The 19,625-nt window shown below is 42.7% G+C and overlaps 1 protein-coding gene across 1 annotated transcript in view; it reads left to right on the forward strand.

Annotated features, from left to right (window-relative positions):
- The window catches only part of ABTB2 (ankyrin repeat and BTB domain containing 2), a 162,129-nt gene that overhangs the window by 130,704 nt on the left and 11,800 nt on the right, over positions 1 to 19,625 (forward strand). The window contains exons 4-11 of the mRNA XM_081834584.1: positions 3,818 to 3,970; positions 8,933 to 9,098; positions 9,823 to 9,912; positions 10,379 to 10,480; positions 13,455 to 13,551; positions 14,321 to 14,456; positions 16,912 to 17,138; positions 18,742 to 18,920. Coding sequence (XP_081690710.1) covers positions 3,818 to 3,970; positions 8,933 to 9,098; positions 9,823 to 9,912; positions 10,379 to 10,480; positions 13,455 to 13,551; positions 14,321 to 14,456; positions 16,912 to 17,138; positions 18,742 to 18,920 — 1,150 coding nt within the window. The remainder of the gene's footprint in view (positions 1 to 3,817; positions 3,971 to 8,932; positions 9,099 to 9,822; positions 9,913 to 10,378; positions 10,481 to 13,454; positions 13,552 to 14,320; positions 14,457 to 16,911; positions 17,139 to 18,741; positions 18,921 to 19,625) is intronic.

Genomic DNA, 19,625 nt, shown 5'->3' on the forward strand with positions numbered 1-19,625 from the left:
TTCACAGGACAAGAGTTGACATTGATCCTTGACTGCCTCTGCCAGTGACGGTTATGTGTACGCTAAATCAGCATTAGGAGAGTATTTCACCTTGGATATTTTCACACAGAACATGCTCTGTTTCAGTTCTATAAAAGGCTACCTCATATTCTTACTGCATGCAGCAATTGAGGGCTATGTTTGATCAGGTACCTCAGCATCTTTTGTAAAGCTTAAAAGCATCCTTTGGAATGGGGAAACATGTATTGAGACAGGAAGACTGGGGAAAATGGGGCTTTTCATCCTTTCTTGTCCGTTGATTTCCCTGTTAAAATGCAACACACACACATTGCTAATAGCCTTGCTGGGGTGGGGCAATAAGACAGGTACAAAACTGTCACTTGCCTTCTTTTTAAAAATGAAGGTGTAGGCAATTATTTTGAACAGGAAAATAGCACAGTGGGGAAGAGTAAAACATCACTACCCTCTTCCCTGTTGCCCATTTCTGCAGCTGTTTTAAAACAACTAAACTGGGCTCCGTTCCAAGTGCTGGTGCTTGCCTTTGTAGCCCTCTGCATCATAGAAGCCAAGTGACTGCTGGTTCATCTCCTCTCCTGTCACTTAACCCAATCTACACCTAAGACCATTCTCCAAATCCCTGGTTGAGTGGCAGCCAGGAACAGAGACTTTTCCACGGTGGCACCCCATCTGCAGGTGGCCCTTCTTTGACAGGCTTGCCTGACACTCACTTTACTATCAGTTCAAGTCCTTTAAAAAAAATTGCAAGGCTTTTTTGATAGCGCTAACTTTTCTCTGTTTTCTTTCTTTTAAGCTAATGTGGGTTTTTAAGAATTTAGAGTTTTACCTTGACACACGCTCTTCTTTTTTATATTTTGTAATCTCCACAATTTTTCTTCTTTTGTAAACTGCCCTTGGGAATGCCAAGTGGCTATTGAAGGGCACGTTATACATTTCAGGAATGAATGAATAAGTTTTTAAAGCCCACTGGGAGATCCAGTTACACGTTGTTTGGTCCAAAGAGAAATCTGCAAGTCAGCTTCCTGCCTCTTAGTTTGACACTCTAGCATTAAACAAGCAGGGGCAAGATCACTCTGAATGGGCCGTCTGAGATTGTATTTCTTTTTGTGTCTGTGATAATATATATGTGGCAAGCAGGAAGATAAACACAGGAGCTGAGCTGTCACAGTTCTGATGTCATTTTTGTGGGGGAAACACCATGTTTCAGTGCCCAAAGAATTGGTTTCTGCTCACTGGAAGGTCACCTCTGTGCCTGGTGTAGAATGGCTAAATGCCCTGTAATCAAAAGCACTTTGTCTGTCTTCATTTGAAAGTAGCTCACTGACTCCTGTCAACTCTTTCAACCTGTTTTATAGGACTCTTGGTCACATCCCCATCATACATTTACAGCACTCTTATACCACTTTTAACATTCATGGAGAATCCTGGGAACTGTAGTTTGTCAAGAATGCTGCCCTCACAGAGCTCCATTTTCTACCACGCTTAACAAACTACAGTTTCCAGAATTCTCCAGAGCTGTTAGGACTGCTATAATAAGTGGATGTGACTTTAGCCTGTGAATGCACAGACCTAGAAACAGGGATGGAAGAAGAATTAATTTGGTTTAACCACATTTTGATATGAACCTACCCAGTTTACACGGGTCTCCTTCAAAATTCTCAGTTCTCTGAATTTTTCAGCGCAGCATACCAAATGCACATACTATTAGTGGAAAGGCAAATGCTTAGAAAAACTAGCACATTTCAGGAAATGCAGATGAAGATGTTTATGAATTTTCATACAGACTCTTTTTTTTAATGCAAACATCTGGAAATGGGATAAACCTGAGACTGGAAAAGTGAGAAAAGTTGACAGATTTGTCTTTCTCTACCTTGAAAACAGGGTGTGCCACTCCCTTTTCCTACTGCAGCTCACACACACCTCCCGGCCTCCATCTTTACAAGCCTTTTAACAGACTTCCTAGCTGGCAAACCGAACACCAAATCTACTATTTTGCCCACCCTTTCTTTCCTCCTCCAAAAAGAATGGTAGAAATCAATGTTTTATAAACTTTACCTAAAAGCTTCCATGAAGTGGGGAGGGGGGGGGTGAAGAAGTTGTGACCCAGGGGCATAATGGGGCAGGGGAACCAGTTAGCACCCACCTTCTATAGTTAGTTTCCTTGGAAACAGGCAGAGCTGCTTGGTTTTCCCAGAGGTTGAGCCTAAGGAAAAAGCTGTATGTATACAGTGCAGTGAGTGCACTTTTCCAGCAACCTCACCTCTCAGGTTACATACATCTGTACGCAGCATTAGTCATTTTGTGAGGCACCTTGAGAGGCCTTTGTTGGATTAAAGGCAGGATAAAAGTTTCTAAACAAACTGATAAATTACAAAGAGGGTTCCTGATGCTGTCATGCTGAGCAGTGTACTTTGCGCAAGCACTGTGTGTGGGTGACCTACTCTACTCCACCCCACCTCCTTGACGAAAGCTACAAATAAATACTTAGATAGTGTTTTTGATTTAATTGGTGAGGTAACAGATGGAACAAATGGTTGGGAATGCTCTGTGGGAAAAATTCCTTTGTGGATTAGGAGGGTTAACTAGATAGCTGAACACAGAAGGGAAATGGGTGCGGAGGGAACAGCGCACGTTGCTTTTTATGGGCTGCCTGTGCAAAACACACCTTGCTTGTGGCAAAATGGAAACAGATGTTAGACTTTTGATGAGCGGAGTTGAAAGTATACATGTTGAAAGCCTGGCAGAGGGAGCTCCACTCGCAAATCCTATTATTTGCAATGATTTCTAACAGGATTTGTCTTTCCTGCTCTTCTTCCCCGCTCCAAACGCATCAATCTGAAAATGCCTTTCATGATGTCATCCGCTTTTCTTAATACCCAGTTCATTTTTCTTTCCCTCTATCGCATCTGTGGTCCCCCCCCCCACCTTTCTGATCTGAACTTTAAAGGGTAGGAAGAAGTCTATCCTCTTAGCCCCACAGATCAATTGCTCAAAGGGGAAGCATATTTTTCTAGCATAAAACATACTGAATTGGATTTGAGAATATGTTTCTTTAAAATATACACTTGGCATCTGTAAGCCTATCAGCAAGGGCAGCTTCATTCTTTCGGTGGAACAAAACAAATCAGTCTTGGTGTTTCTAGTTCTGAGGCAGTGCTCTGGTAAGAGAAGTGATAATAATGATAATAAATAGGGGGAAGTTTCTACTATAGTCTCCTTCTTGAGTTGACTAATAAGTACATACCATCAGAGGCCAGGTAAACAAAAGAAGGCTCACTCATCAGTGACTGGAGAGTTAGAAATCATATTTAGTGGTGACCCAGAGCACATCATTTCACTATTCCCCATGTAAGTGAATGATTTCTTACAATGGAAAACAAAATACTGCAGTTGGGGACAGTTTTGTGTGGGCCAGCTATTGAGTTCATGGCTCAGGCAGTCTTTTAAGTAGGAACTCACAGCACACATTCTTAACCACCTCAATTCTAAGTGGATTTTTAAAAAGATAAATCCTGGTGTATCTACAGGAGTACTGTTTATTTCAAACGCGGTTCTTCCTACCTGCAGAACATACAGGCTGCCAATCTGGATGCAAAGGCCCCAAATCGTATGTTACTTGAAAGTAGCTCCCATTGATGTCAAAGAAAGCTTACCTTCCAGTTTGAAGCTAAGTGTGGAGTTTTAAGAAGAACTTTTTCGGAAGTGAATAAGATTCCTAACTTTCTAGGGCACTTTGAAATATATTTGGCCCAGATAACAATCACATGAGGTCTAATGGGACTTCCCTTTCTCTCTGAAGGCCATTCATGCTTCTTCCCCCACTGATGGAATGGATGCGAGTTGCTATAACGTATGCTGAGCACCGGAGGAGTTTAACAGTGGACAGCGATGATATAAGGCAGACGGCCAGGCTACTCTTACCTGGCTTAGACTGTGAACCTCGGCAGCTGAAGTAAGTATTGTGCTTTTATTGCTTGACCAAAAACAATCCAAAAAACTCTGCTAAATTTAATCACTGGGTATTCTTGTGCAGCTTGTAGGTTTCAGACAATTTCTACACACACATGCAGAAGACTGAAGTTTGTCCAATGTTGCAATGGGTGTGTGTGTGTACCTAAACTTCAGGATCATCCTTTGCCATTAAGAGTCATTTCACACTAGCGAAATACCGTACACAATGGGCAGAGAACCTTTTTCTTTTTCTTTTGAGGGGCATATTCCCTTCGGAAAGTTTTTGGACTCTTAACTATTTTCTGTCCTGGCCAGCAGAGCCAATGGTGAGGGGCGAGGGGAACTGGGGTCTTCCAAGAACTGGAGATCACCACATTGGCTACTCCTCCTAAGAGGTACTATTTTCTGAGATAGAATCAAAAGTGGGTGCCCCCTTTTCATGTGTGCTTGAAATCAGACACGTGATCTGTGTAAACTGGGCAGACATTTAACCAATGGGCTTGCCTGTCCCTGTCATGTCAGTGGCACTTATTTTGAGTGAATACACAAAGGATTGGTAGCAAAAATGGAAACTACAGCAATGGCTCAAAACTTTTCATGCTCTTCCATCTACCTACTTTTATCATGGACTGGATTGAGATGGAACAAAACAAATTCCTTCCAGTAGCACCTTAAAGACCAACTAAGTCAGTTCTTGGTATGAGCTTTCGTGTGCATGCACACTTCTTCAGATACACTGTAGTACACAGTGTATCTGAAGAAGTGTGCATGCACACGAAAGCTCATACCAAGAACTGACTTAGTTGGTCTTTAAGGTGCTACTGGAAGGAATTTGTTTTGTTTTGACTATGGCAGACCAACACGGCTACCTATCTGTAACTGGATTGAGATGGGTAAGCGACACCATATGGGCTTACACGGGGGGGACGGGGACGACCATGTAGGGAAATAGCATTCACACACGTGCAAATGATCACATGTGGCACATGCATGACTTTGGCATACAATGCACACACTGGGAACTTAAAATGGGCCCCGGTGTCCCAGTGCGTGCGCCACATATAAATGGAAATATCTGGTCCTTGGATCTCTTCTCAGCCTCTGCAGCCACATTCCCAGGCCACAGCCCTCTTCCTGCCCTGCTTTGCACTATCCTGGAGTGTTTTTGCCTGCCTGGAATGTGTCTTTGAACTCTAAAGATGCTTCTTACATGCCTGAATGAAGACTAAAAGGGTTGTGCAGGTGTATGGGGAGAGCAGCCTGCTGCACAAAGGAAACCCAGCCAGATGGGTGGGGTATAAATAGTGATGATGATGATGATGATGATGATGATGATGATTAAAATCCACAGTTGTTGCTCTGTCCACCTTTGCCCCTTGCCCTGCTCAGCGCTGGCATGTGGCACCCAGGAAGTTGCCCAGAAGGGGATGCAGCCCTCAGCCTGAACATGGTTCCCCACTCTTCCCCTTGCAGACTGTAGATAAACTCATATTAAACAGCCATCTGTGTTTCAGACACTATTTATATTCTGGCAGTTTTGCAGGCGCTGGCAGTGGTCCTGGCATCACACAACTGCCACAATCGTCTTTAAATACGAAAAATATTTAGATTGTATAGAAATCTAAATATTTCTATACAATGATTTTGATGATGAGATTAATTTCACTATTTATTGCTGCTCAGCGCAGTGTTTTCTGCTGATTATAAATACATCTTATGCGCGAAGGAAGGGTTTTATTTATCTCACAACCTTCTGTTGGATGCTGCTGCTGAGTCCCTGCTTGGCTTTGGACAAGTCATCAAACATCCTCCAGTGTGACCATTTGTAAATCTCGTAAAAGGTTTAGTATTCATTATGAGAAGAAAGGTACTGCAAAGATTAATCGCGCTTTTTTTAGTGAGCATTAAGATAGTTAGATGAAATGCACTGGGGAAAATATTAGCATTTCCCTTAGGTAGTCAGATGAATGAATTGCTCAAAAGACACTGCAAGATTTCTTTCTTCTTAGTCGAGCTAACATTAACCTCAGAAAGAGAGAGACATTGTGAATTTAATAGAGTGCTATATTTTATGGAACAAATTCTTTAATAGGAAGTTGAAACTAAAAATAGAATAAAATATCACACAGCAAGATTTCTAAAGCCCTTCTGCCCAACAGTAGACCTTAATGCGTCTTCACAAACATCCTATAAGGTAGTAAAAAATAAAATAAAAGCAGGAAACTTGCAACAAATAATAGAACAAGCATGTTGATGTGGCTGTCAACTTGCTGAAACTAAGCAGCTCCTAGTCTGGTCGGTGTTTGGCTGGGAGACTGCTGGTGAACGGCATGTGTGCTGCTGTGGATTCTATGATGGAAAAAAGGTGGGGTAAAAATAGAAGAAAATATATAAATGACAACTCAGATGGCTTCATAAAGATCCTTCTTTCTCACCGTGCGACCTTACTCGTTAATTTCAGTTTAACGGGCCCAGTTTACCTCCACAGAAGACTGCATCAAATGAATGTGCTGGCCATGCATTCAAGAGAACTGTCACATGGTCCAGTGTGTTAGATCTAGTCTAAAAAGGGCAGCAGCATGCTATAGACTACCGTGTAAATCTTTGGGCCGCAGATGGTTAGTGCCATTTTTTATTGCTTCACCATGTAAAAAAAAACTTGCAAGTACAAAACTAGCATTCTGGAACGAGACATTATAGGTAAGCTTGCTCACTACTGCCAGTTTTCTAAGAGTATGGAGCTTTCATATGGGGGAGCATTCAGAAATGTGATTCCCACCTACCTAAAGTGTAGACCAGGGGTGCCCAAACTTTTTTCAAAGAGGGCCAGATTTGATGAAGTGAACATGCATGAGGGCCGACCAATTCAAATTTTCGAATTGAAGTTGTTCAGCTTTTTTTTTTTTACGATTTACCCCAAAGTTGCTGAGCTTTTTTTAGGATTGAAGTTGCTACAGACCATCTCCTATCTAATCATATGTTTCTCCAAAGAATCATGAGGACTGGAATCTTAGCTCGTTTTAAGGGAATCTTAGCTCATTTTAAGGGGAAAACAGGCAGGGGAAAACAGGCAGCCCTGTTTAGGGAATCTTTTAATGTTTAATAGGTTATTGTATTTTAGTGTTTTGTTGGAAGCCACCCAGAGTGACTGGGGAAACCCAGCCAGATGGGCGGGGTATAAATAATAAATAATAATTGTTATTGTTATTAATGGGCCACAGCTCAGGGGGGCAGCACACGCTTCGCATGCAGGCGGTGTCCCATGTTCAGTCCCCGCAGGCAGCATCTCCAGGTGGGTTTGGGACTGCCCCCTGGCTGAAACCCTGGAGAGCCACTGCTGCCAGTCAGTGTTGGGAATATTGAGGTGGATGGACCTGGTGGTCTGACTTGGCAGCTTCCCTAAAATCCTGGGCAGAGTTATGGAATAAATGCATGGGGGGGGGCTGCATGCAAAGATATGGGGGTGCACGTTTCTCTGGCTGGTGGAAAAGGCTTGCTTTTGAACCCCCCCCCCCAAAAAAAACTGTCCCCCCCAAATATTGCACCCAGAGAGTGTGTAATTGGTCATGTCAATGAGCACAGCAAATGCCCCCCCTTTAACCCAAGCAATGATTTCCAAACGCCTCCAAGTATTTGCCCCCCCGCCCACTCAACGCCCCCCCCCACAATAGCCCCTCTTTTTAATAATGCCCACTTAGTCTATATCTGTCCCCAATAACACTCCCCCTCCCTGTTGCCCTAGTGGTATTTCCCAGGTCTCCCCTTCCCCCCCACTCACTTCATGGTCTCGCCCAGCCTCCAATCCCATTGGCCGCCGCAGCTGCTCACGTCGGTCCACTCTAGGTAAGCTTTTTCTTCTTCTGCGCATGCCTTCGCCGCTGCGCTCTATTGGTCAGAAGGACTCGTCGGGTCACGCTTCTGGTTGGCTAAAATGAATAAAGCTCCGCCCCACATTCAAGCGAGTACTTACCGCCTACCAGTAAGTAAAAAAAAAAAAAAAAGCGAGAATAAAAGGTGAAGGCTGGCGGCTGGCGGTGGCTACACGGGACACATGACGAGGTCTGGCGGGCCGGATTCGGCCCACGGGCCTTGTGTTTGACACCCGTGGTGTAGACCATAGGTCGTTGCCAATGTGGCCCTCTGTGAAAGTTCAGACCAGCACAAGGATTTCTGCTTGCACAACACCACATTCCCCCCACCCTCCTCACCTTCTCCACACCTCTTCTAAATATGTTCTAGGGGTTCCCACAACCCTCTGGAGCTGCTGTGGGGAAGATGTGGGAAATGCATAGGGGGAGCAGGGGTAAAGTCCTAAAATTCAAGGAGATGGGATGGGGTAGTTGAGTACTGTTCCATATAGTACAGGAATGAGACAACTCCGATTTTCATTAGGTAATAAGGCCCTGCTTGGTTTTATTAGAAGGGGTAGTTTTTTATTTGATAAGAAAATGAATTGTATCTTTAAAAGATTTTTGCTGGTTGTGCGAAAATATTTTTCCTCAGCTATCTGCAAACAAATAATTGGGTTTCTGGTGTGGGGTGTGTGGGTGTAAACATTATAATACAAACAGAAATAAGTACAGACATCTTGTAGTAACGGGCTGCAGCTCTGTGGTCAGGGAAGGTCTGGGCAAAAGGATTAGTCTTTACAAGATATCTTAAGCAACTGACAGGTGATGTTTCACATATGGCAGAGGGAAGGGCATTTCAGAATGCAGGGGCAGTAGTGGACAGATTACTCCCGAGGCAATGTGGCGCTCAAAAGGGGAAAAGAGGATGCCAACCACCTCTGTTGATCTTCCCTGAGCCGAGTCAAACCAAGGCCTGCTGAAATTCAGGACTATAAATAATCATAATGGTAATAATACAACCCCCTTTAATATTACTAATACAGCCCTCTTTAATACCAGTAATGCACTGCTTAAAATTGCAGCTATATTTTCTGGCTATGTGTCCCCCACAGGCCTGAATGCTGCTTCAGTTCCTTCCGGAGAATGGATGCAAAGGCCGCCACTGAAAAATTCCAGCAGGATTTGGGGTTTCGAATGCTGAACTGTGGAAGGACTGACTTGATCAACCAAGCTATAGAAGCATTGGGTCCGGAAGGGGTCAATACAATGGATGATCAGGTATGTAGAAGGACGGGGTGTGGGTGTATCTAAAATTAATTAGGCAGATCAGTATACAAAGCACTTACTGAGATAGCTCAGACACTGTCTCTTCCAGCTCTCTAGCCCTATGATTCTAAGTTGCAGAGGACGTTCCGGTTCATGAGAACTGATACTCTTCCTTCCTGTTTCTGCCCACCATTATCACATTCTGGGGATTGGCGGACAGAGGCAATTTCATGGGCAGCAGCACCCAAGTAAAATTTCTCATGGGGCAACACAGCAGCAACAAGAACATCAGCAGGCACACACCCCTCAATCCACGGATGTTCTTTGGAGGTTGTCAACCATTATGGACATGTTTGGACATGTTGACAAAGGGAAGGCAAAATGGCTGTATCCTGCTGCCATTTCAGGGACTCCAGTTGGTTGTGTGAAGAGGGGAGCCTATTCTTTTTGGAGAGTTCTCCCCTACAGCTAGGGCCAGCTCCCTAGTGCAGACCTTTGCCTCCAACTCATGGGGGGTGATGAGAATGGACAATGACAATGGGGCAGGGGAACAGACCTAGCATGCTCATCCCTCTCTCCCTTATGCAATTCTATCTCATGCAGTTAGTATTCCCAGATAAGGTTCAAAAGTGTGCCTATAAACTCCATGTGAGAATCTGAATCGCAGGCTTTTTGATGGTCATTGCTTTTGGGCGTAGCAATCAAAGTTTGCTGACCACATGTTTTGTCCTTAAAGGGTATGACTCCACTCATGTATGCCTGTTCTGCTGGTGATGAAGCCATGGTCCAGATGCTGATCGATGCTGGTGCAAATCTAGATATACCAGTAAGTAAAGACTGAACCCAGGGACGCTGCCAGTTTAAGGCCTGACCAAGAACCATTGCTTATTATCCCTCAGAAACAGTGCCTTGTACATTGCATGTACTGAAGGCCATTCTGAGAGAGAGATTTCCTTCTCTGAAAAATAATTGTTATGGATTCTAGAGCAATAAAGCTTAAATCACCTTCAAAGCTTGCCACAGATGAGATCATGATTAACAGTGGCATAGTAATGGGGAAATAGAGGGAGTAAATGTTTCCTCCCTGCAAAAGCAGCCTCTGAAGGAAACCAGTAGATGCAGTAGAAAAACCCAAGGGATTGAATACACTGATTGGTGTTGGCAGTACTTTCTGAGTCGTGTCAGCCTGTCACTCCCAGGGGCCGTAATTTACTAGGGAAGTGCCACTCCCAGGCATTTCTAAGGGGAGAAGAAAGATGGCAGTGGCTAAACATTCTTTCAATTTTTCCTAGGTCCCTGGTAGTTCCTCCCGATACCCATCAGTTCATCCTGATAGCCGGCACTGGACTGCACTCACCTTTGCTGTGTTACATGGACATATCTCTGTAGTTCAGGTGAGCAAAAGACAAGTTGTCAATCTGCAGTTTGAAATAACAAGAAACAAAATGGAGATGCAGGGCATCCAAGTTCAGAAACTAGTTGCTTTTGTTGCTTTTGGAACACATATCTATCCTATAAATATTATTATTATTATTATTATTATTATTATTATTATTATTATTATTATAAAACACAAACAGGATAGAGCATAGTGTTTTTTTTTAAAATAACAGCAGTACCAGGTCATCACACAAATAACAACATATAATAAACTTACTCCTAAAAAGACTTCATGTGATCATTATATTTTGTCTATATATTACATTTATAATATACTTAATAGTGTATGTGGTCGAACATTTCCTTGCGTTGTATTACATTACGAACACACTCCATTTTTCAATAACCAAGTTATTGATTTGAAGACCTTCCCTCACCCTCAGGATATTAGTCAATTTTACTACATTCGTTAACTCCCCAAACCTCAACATCCATTCATCCAAGGTAGAACTTCTTACTTTTCCCCAGTTATGACAGATTATCATATGTCTCTCTGTTAAAAAATAGATTACAATTTCTTTATCTTTCCAGTATATTAAATCTTTCACATAGCCCAACAGCAATTAGGACTGGATCTGCAGACAGATCTAAAGTATTATAAGTTGACTTGATTTTTCAGCTCAACACATGATCTTTGGCATCTCCAACAAATATACCAAACTAATAAACTTATATCAGTTTTGCATTACTTCCCAGCTTTCCAGAAGGAAGGAAAATTTAGCAAGTTTGCAGTGCTGATATGCTATGTCTGTAGTATAAATATGGCATAACATTTGTTCATGCAATGTTTTGCTCCTCATTATTTGTTTATCTGAATGTTTTTAAAGTTTTCATGGACCAGTTGCAAAGGTACCATCATTGATCAAAAAAATGATATATTTCCAAGGGATCTGTCCACAATATGATTGTTTTAAGATCAGGATTGATCACATGCTTAGTTACGGCAGGACAATAGAGACATCTGGAAATCCAGATCCTCTTGCAGTTATTAATTATATCAGGATATGGGAAGAATATATGTAAAATCATTTGTGCATTTATAAAATGGTGGCATCGCACTGGTTGTGCTTCTCCAGGCTCTTCCAGTAGTTCTAGCAGAATTGACCTTTACATGGAGAAGATAAGTCTAAAAGTTTCCTCCCTCTTCCCAAGTAATGAAAAGAATGCCTGTAGTATGATCCTAAGTGGGTCTAGTTGGAAATGTATGTAGAATTTCAATTTACCGCACAATTCCATACATGTCTACCCAGAAGTAGGTCCCATTGACTTCAGTAGGGCTTACTTCCAGGTAAGAGTTCCTCCACACTGAATAAGGAATGATGCTCCATTTATAACTAGCTTTTATTTGTTTAATTTCTTCTTCCAAGATAATGAGGAGGCAATATGAACAGATATCTTGATAAGTATATTTGGTAGCTAGGATGTGTCTACATATTAAAAATTAGATTAATGAAATATAACAATATATCCAGAAGTTGCAAAGCAACATGTTTGAAATGTTTCTTTAATATGTCATTGGAAAAACCAGTGTTGGTCATTTCTTACACTCCCAAACATGTCAGCTGCTGCCTTGTGCAAGTCCTCTTTCTGCTTATATTGTCTGTGTTGTGGTCAAAGGCTTCGTAGAATTTGGGTCCAGTGATGTATTTTGGGCTCTTGAAATACTATTATCTTCTCCCTTTAATGTCAATAGGAATTTAAAATGAACAACAGCAAGTAGTCAGTCATGGGTAGAGATTTTCCTGTTTCTGCTATTTCTGTTCACATAAGTTAGCAAGCAATTGTGGACAGAGTTCATTCAATTTCGAATTAAACATAAATGCAAATGTCCATGCAAATGAGATTTTGCCTTCAAAGACTTGGAACAGTGCCAGTGCACTCTTTAGTATTGCAAAGGCCGGGCACACTTAATTTACACATGCATTGATAATAAGCATGTTTTGCCCCAGAGACACTGCTGAGAATCCTGTCAACAGAACCTTTCAGAAGAAATGAAGCCTTGGGCTTTCTAAGCCATGTTTTTGTTAACTGCAATTAATGTTTACTCACTCCCTGTTGTTCAGTGGTAAACATCTTTGGAAGCTCTGTTTTTCAGGTGTCTCCAGTGACCCATGGGAATTAATTGTAGGATCGATTCTGATATAATAATAATAATAATAATAATAATAATAATAATAATAATAATATTTATACCCTGCCCATCTGGCTTGGTTTCCCCAGACACTCTGGGCGGCTCCCAACAGAATATTAAAAACACAATAAAAGATCAAACATTAAAAACTTCCCTAAACAGGGCTGCCTTCAAATGTCTTCTAAAAGTCAGATAGTTGTTTATTTCCTTGATATCAGAGTAAACACAATGTGGGCAGATCCTATGGACACACATGCTTGGATTACTCAGTGGTAGTTGTGTAACTGCCACATGCAACTTTGAGGAATATTCAGAAGTACAAATCAAAATGCTCCTTTTAATGACAGCATTCCCTTTTTCCTATTTCTGTAATGTTTCATTGAAGAATGTTCACACTGAGACCTTTAGAGCCGGTAAACAAGAAGGCAGTAAACATAAGTAAACTTGAAGGAGTTTTCCGCACAGCATTCTCCAATAAGAAGAGAGGTGGATGCTATGAGCCTAGTACAGTGGATCCTCCGGATACGAACTTAATGCGTTCCGGGGGTCCGTTCGCACCCCAAAAATAACATAAATAGAGGTGTGCTTCTGCACACGCACACACGGCATGATTGAGCACTTCTGCACATGCGTGTGCAGCAAAACCCGGAAGTATACACTTCTGGGTTGGCCATGGCCGTAACCTGAAGATTCCATATCCAGAGGGATACGTAAGTAGAGGTATGATTGTAGTGGATTTCTGTACTTTTTCTGTTGCTCTGTTTCTTGAGTTGTTTATTCCTACTGTGCATTTGCAGTTGCTCCTGGATGCTGGAGCCCACGTCGAAGGCTCCGCTGTGAACAGTGGAGAGGACAACTATGCAGAGACCCCACTCCAGCTGGCTTCAGCAGCAGGCAAGTCTGAGCAAGCGTTGCATTTTCACTCCCCAGAAGCAGGAATTTGCTCTCTTAATGCGCAGTAGGTGTCAAAACACATAAAAGTGGGAAGAAGCAATGTTTTCAAAACTGCCAAACGCATCTGTTCCCGCACCCTTCAATATTTTTAAGCTGACAGCTGCTGTCATGCAATTGCTGACTGAGCATTCTGTGTGCACAGTGGGGCACTGGGATGATGTGTAAGTTGCGCGATTTGTACAAGGCTGTGTGTGACCCAAGTGGAGGCATGTCCGTCCGGTCTTCTTCATCCTATTTCAGGGGGAATGGTCATAGGTATCTGCTGTACAAATGCACAAAGTTGTATACTCGTTTCCTAGACTGCACATTCTCTTGTACACTCAGTGGGACGTGCCCCACCCTACGTACAGGATTCTCTGCTCACGATATGTGAACTGGCCATATGTGTGTTCTTTTATACCTGTTACAGATAGGTAGCCGTGTTGGTCTGCCATAGTCAAAACAAAACAAATTCCTTCCAGTAGCACCTTAAAGACCAACTAAGTCAGTTCTTGGTATGAGCTTTCGTGTGCATGCACACTTCTTCAGATACCTGGATTGTTTCTCAGCTGTGTGTCATTTACTGTACAGCATTTTAATGTGTGTTGTGCATCAGTTAAACTATAACCCATTTTCTCTCTATGAATGAATACATAAATCAGATGGTTTCTATACAGTATAGTATATCCTTTGAAAATGCCAATAAAGGTAAAATGGTTTGTCTTTCTAGGCAATTATGAGCTAGTCAGCTTGCTACTGAGCCGGGGAGCAGATCCCCTTCTAAGCATGCTGGAAGCCAATGGGATGTCATCATCGCTTCACGAGGACATGAATTGCTTTAGCCACGCCGCTGCACATGGACACAGGTAAACCTCATAGACAGGCACTCGTCTGCAGACAATGATGCTTAAAATGCCAAGTTAACAGCAATGAAATGTACTTCAAGGTGGTTGTACACTATCTCCCCTCTTCCTCCAGCAATATGGGTATAACAAGACCAGGGGCATTTTGCAGGGCTGGCATAACCCACACTCTCTTAGCCACTGCTCTGCCCTCTTCAATATAGGCATAATAAGGACGAACTTCAATGGCATTGACTGTCAGGGACTGGGCAGAGGAGGAACGGTGGAGACCGCCTCCCCATCCCGACCCTTCCAGGGAGGAGGAAGACAGTATAGATTTATGACAGGGGTTTGATGGAGGTAGCAGCTTAGAGGCAGATGAGGGAGGAAGTTGAGAAATCATGGAAGAACCAGAACAACACGCAGCTGACATGTTGTTGTTAGAAAGTATTCCAGCCCCTCCATCTCCCAGAACCCAGAGAGCCTTGAAAGTAGGAGAGCAAAGAACTCAGAGACAGAGAGCACGTAGCAGCACCCGTAGAGGAAATGACGAGAATGACGAATGAGGAGGTGGGAGAGACGGAGGGTGGAGATTCACTCGGGACATTGCCATTATCCAAGAGGCTGGGCTCAATAGCCTCTCACTGTAAATACTGAATAAAAAAGGACGGTAAGAAATCTTAATTTGTCTTTATACTTTCCTGGGCAACAGCTGGGAGTTGCTGACAGCATCCTGACATTGACATTAACAGAGTATTTTTTAAAAAGTTTACTAACACAGAAGAAAACAACATTTTTATATGACATAAGTCCTAAGTTAGGAAGATTGTGAGCTCGTGTCTCTGCTGCTATATTTTGCTTTTGACTTCACTCCCCCAATCACACCTATGCTAAAATCATGGGTGCCTGAACTACGGAGTATCAATTACTTCTTCACTTGGGAAAAGCAGCAGAAAATTTCCCTATCTGTTGCTTCTTTCTGGAAAAAATGCACAAGGAGAGCATACATGAGAGATAAATTTGTCCCCTCTGTAGTCATACAGAAAACGTCATGTGCCCAGCTTGTGCGCAGAGAGAACAGCGGCAAGCAGTAATTTGGATCAACCACTAACAGTTGGTGTGGCTGTTGTGTAAATTTGTGTGGTGCAATGGAATGTGGACCTGCTGAGCTATGAAGCTCATGGGGTGGCTGTAGATTGTTATGGTGGTAAAGGAAGATGAACCCATGTATGCTTCTCTTGATCTTTGGAGGAAGAAGGGGATACAAATTGGGGTAGGTGGGTGGGAAACACAGATAGCCTATGGACAAAACAATAAGTATGCAAGCACTGAAAGGATTTAATGTTGAATTCTGCTTTTATATTTATCCTGCTGATATGAAAAGGCACTTTGCCATCTTTAAAGCATATCTGTGGAGATAAGGGTCTATTAACCCAAACTTCTTGCATAGCCTGGAATGAGCTTATACTTTAGCCCTCTTCAGGCAATACCTGTACATGTTAAGTAAAGAGGTGAGGGGGCAATGAGCATGCTAGCTCTGCCACTGCCACTGCAGTTGCCATTGGGATCACCTTCCACAAGCAGGAGGGCAATCTTCTGAAGTGGGGAGACTTCAGTACCCTTGGAGTACATTCTTGTGTGTTTTAGAATACAGTGGCACCTCAGGTTACAGACGCTTCACGTTACAGACTCCACTAACCCAGAAACAGTACCTCAGGTTAAGAACTTTGCTTCAGGATGAGAACAGAAATTGCGTGGCAGCGGCGCAGCAGCAGCAGGAGGCCCCATTAGCTTAAGTGGTACCTCAGGTTAAGAACAGTTTCAGGTTAAGAACTGTTGGGATACTGCCAGGGAGACAAAGGCCATCACTGCCTCCACGTCGCCTCCGGACGTCCATCGATCCCCCGTAGATACAGTATCAGTCAATTAGCGACACGAAGCCTCGGAAATAGCTTTCCACATTCCGGAGTTCGTGCACGCTCTATCAGCAGAGTTTGCACAACGAAAGATGCACTCAGGAGAGTATTATTTATAACTTTATTCAGCGTTGGTCAGAACAAAGAGAAAACATGTCTGCCTGCTTCGATGTCTCAGGCACAGAGAGAGAAATGAAAGCAATAGACAAAATATATACTTCCTGTCAACAGGAAATACGCAGACTCTGTGACTCACAAAGCCTGCTCCCTTTTAAGACCTCTGGAACGAATTAAGTTCTTAACCTGAGGTACCACTGTAATGGGGTTTTCAAGATCTGTGTGGAACCTCCATGGGTACAGGAAGCTCTCTTCTTTAGACAGTCACTCTGCAACTTGTGGAGGGCCACAGGTTCAATGGGGAATATTGCTATAGCACATTCATCTCTCATGCCCCACCCTCCACACCCCATGTTTAACAAACACAGGATCTGAACACCTGAAGAGAACCCGTTGGGATACCACACCCAATTGCAAATAGCATCTCTTGTTTTCCTTTATTACAGAAATGTTCTGCGCAAGCTCTTGACCCAGCCGCAGCAGTCCAAGGGGGATGTCCTCTCGCTGGAAGAGATTTTAGCAGAGGGCGTGGACAGTGACACCTCCAGCCAAGGAAGCTCCAACGAGGGCCAGGTTAAGCTATGCAAAGCCAGGATGAAGGCTTTGCAAGAGGCCATGTACTACAGTGCTGAGCATGGCTACGTCGACATCACAATGGAGCTCAGAACGCTTGGTAAGGGGAGCTCATTTCCGGACACATTGCTTCAAGAATAACAAGGCCTGTGATTTTAAGATATGGGAGCATTCCCACTCTGTCTATAAACATACATTTATTTATTTATTTATTTATTTATTTATTTATTTATTTATTTATTTAAAAGAGGTGTTTTGGTACATCTTATATAATGGGCGAGATCCAACCACTGAGTCTCATCAGCAGAAGCCCTGAACAAGGACCTCTGTTTACGGGTGGGGTGCCCCCTTCTTGTCCTCCCCTGTATGCCCCTGCACTCCCGAAATTGGATCTGAGGGGGTAGGGTAAAACAGTATGTGAGGGATTGCTCTATCTGGCAAGCCAAATGCTTGCACCACTAGAACGATCAGAAGAGTGCAGCGTTGAATTCCTCTAAATATGTTTCTAGAATACATTACATAAAACTTTAATAAGTCAGCACCTGCCTGTAAGCTTACATTCTAAAAGGCAAGACAACAGAAGTAGTGGAGAGAGGAAATATTTGCATTTCTGTGTTTATCCATATTTTATTTATTAATTATAGTGTTTCTGAAGTAGAAAGAGGGCCCTCCTTACTGTTGGAGTAACACGTGAGAATTGCAAAGCAACAGAATGTTGCCCTGTGATTTCTCAACTTTTAACATTTGTTTGCACATTCTAAAAGCAGAGCAAATAAATAAATACAGATATCCAGGATTTTTTAAATCGTTTCACATCTGTTCCTAATTTGATCCATGCCAAATAACTCACTGTGTTTGTTGTAAACATCTAGTTGTAGCAATGTTCAGTTTTAGAAACAATGTATAGGACATGGGTAGGCAACCTAAGGTCCGTGGACTGGATGTGGCCCAATCGCCTTCTCAGTCCAGCCTGCGGACGGTCCGGGAATCAGCGTGTTTTTACATGAGTAGAATGTGTGCTTTTATTTAAAATGCATCTCTGGGTTATTTGTGGTGCATAGGAATTCGTTCTTCTTCTTTTTTCAAAATATAGTCCAGTCCCCTGCAAGGTCTGGTTGACAGTGGACCGGCCCAGTGAGCCTCTTGGGCTTGCCAATCAGAAGGTCCGCGGTTCGAATCCCCACAATGGGGTGAGCTCCCATTGCTTGGTCCCTTCTCCTGCCAACCTAGCAGTTTGAAAGCATGCCAAAAAGTGCAAGTAGATAAATAGGTACCGCTCTGGCAGGAAGGTTTCGCCAGAAGCGGCTTATTCATGCTGGCCACATGACCCGGAAAAACTGTCTGCGGACAAAAGTTAGCTCCCTCAGCCAGAAAAGCGAGATGAGCGCCGCAGTCCCAGAGTCATCCACTACTGGACTTAACTGTCAGGGGTCCTTTACCTTTACCTGTATTAACTTCAGTGGGTCTGCTCTGAGTAGGACTAGTTTTATATACAACCCACTATGTCTATCATACCTTGCAATTAAATTCCCCAGAGACATCTGGTTAGAATATTGAGAAGAATCATTTGGTTTGATTCAGCAAAAAAAAGAAAAAAAAGAAAAAAAAGAAAATGTGTATATTTTCTGCCTTTTCTTTTGCTGCCATCACTTCAGAGCTTTCTCCATGGTAAAATAACCATTTTTGCTTTTTAATGGCCACAGGAATCCCATGGAAGCTCCACGTGTGGATTGAGTCACTCCAAACAACTTTTTATCAGTCTCGTTACTCAGTAGTGCAGAATCTTCTACGGGAATTTGTCACCATTAAAGAAGAAGACTACAATGAAGAGCTGGTTAATGATGGACTGCAGCTGATGTTTGAAATCCTCAGAACCAGCAAAGTAATCAGTTTCAAAACTATATTCAGATATGCATTGTTTGGCTCAAGAAAATCTTCGGCTCCTTCCAAGGGCTCTGTAGTTTGCTTGGGCGGAATCAGTGATGTGTGAGGATCCCAGTTAATTCTGGAAGCAGGGGACAATACCATGCTGTGTTTACTTGAGCCTGATTAACACAATTTTGCCAGGGATCAAATGTAAAAGGTCTCAACAAAGTCTCCATCTAAGCAGAGACCCTCCTTCTAATAGTAATTGAGATACCTGTAGTGAGTTTGCTCTAAAAGGATTTCGTTAAAACACACACACACACACACACAGCTAAAATACTTTTATTCTGCCTTTCTTTCCTTACAGAGCTCTAATGATCTCCATTCGTTCTTATTCACAGAATGAGTCTATCAACCAGCAACCATACATGGAAATTTAAATGCATGTAATTTGCAAAGATCTAAAAAGTCACACTGCATTATACAGAAGTAGATAGACACTTCAAAAGGATAATACAGGCCCTAGTCTTACTCCAGCTCAAGCAATTCACAACTAGTTGCAAAAATCACCCCTCCCAGCTGTGGAATCACATCCCTATATGCTTCAGAAAAGACATCTAGCTCACATAGTGGGGTCCAGATTTGTATTTTTCTTAGCAAAGAGAGATTCCAGTAAGAATGGATTTAAAATTAGCTCTGTTTGAACCTTACACTCTGCAGA

The sequence above is a fragment of the Podarcis erhardii genome, assembly GCF_964252035.2.
Source record: "Podarcis erhardii genome assembly, chromosome: 1".
NCBI classification, from domain to species: domain Eukaryota; kingdom Metazoa; phylum Chordata; class Lepidosauria; order Squamata; family Lacertidae; genus Podarcis; species Podarcis erhardii.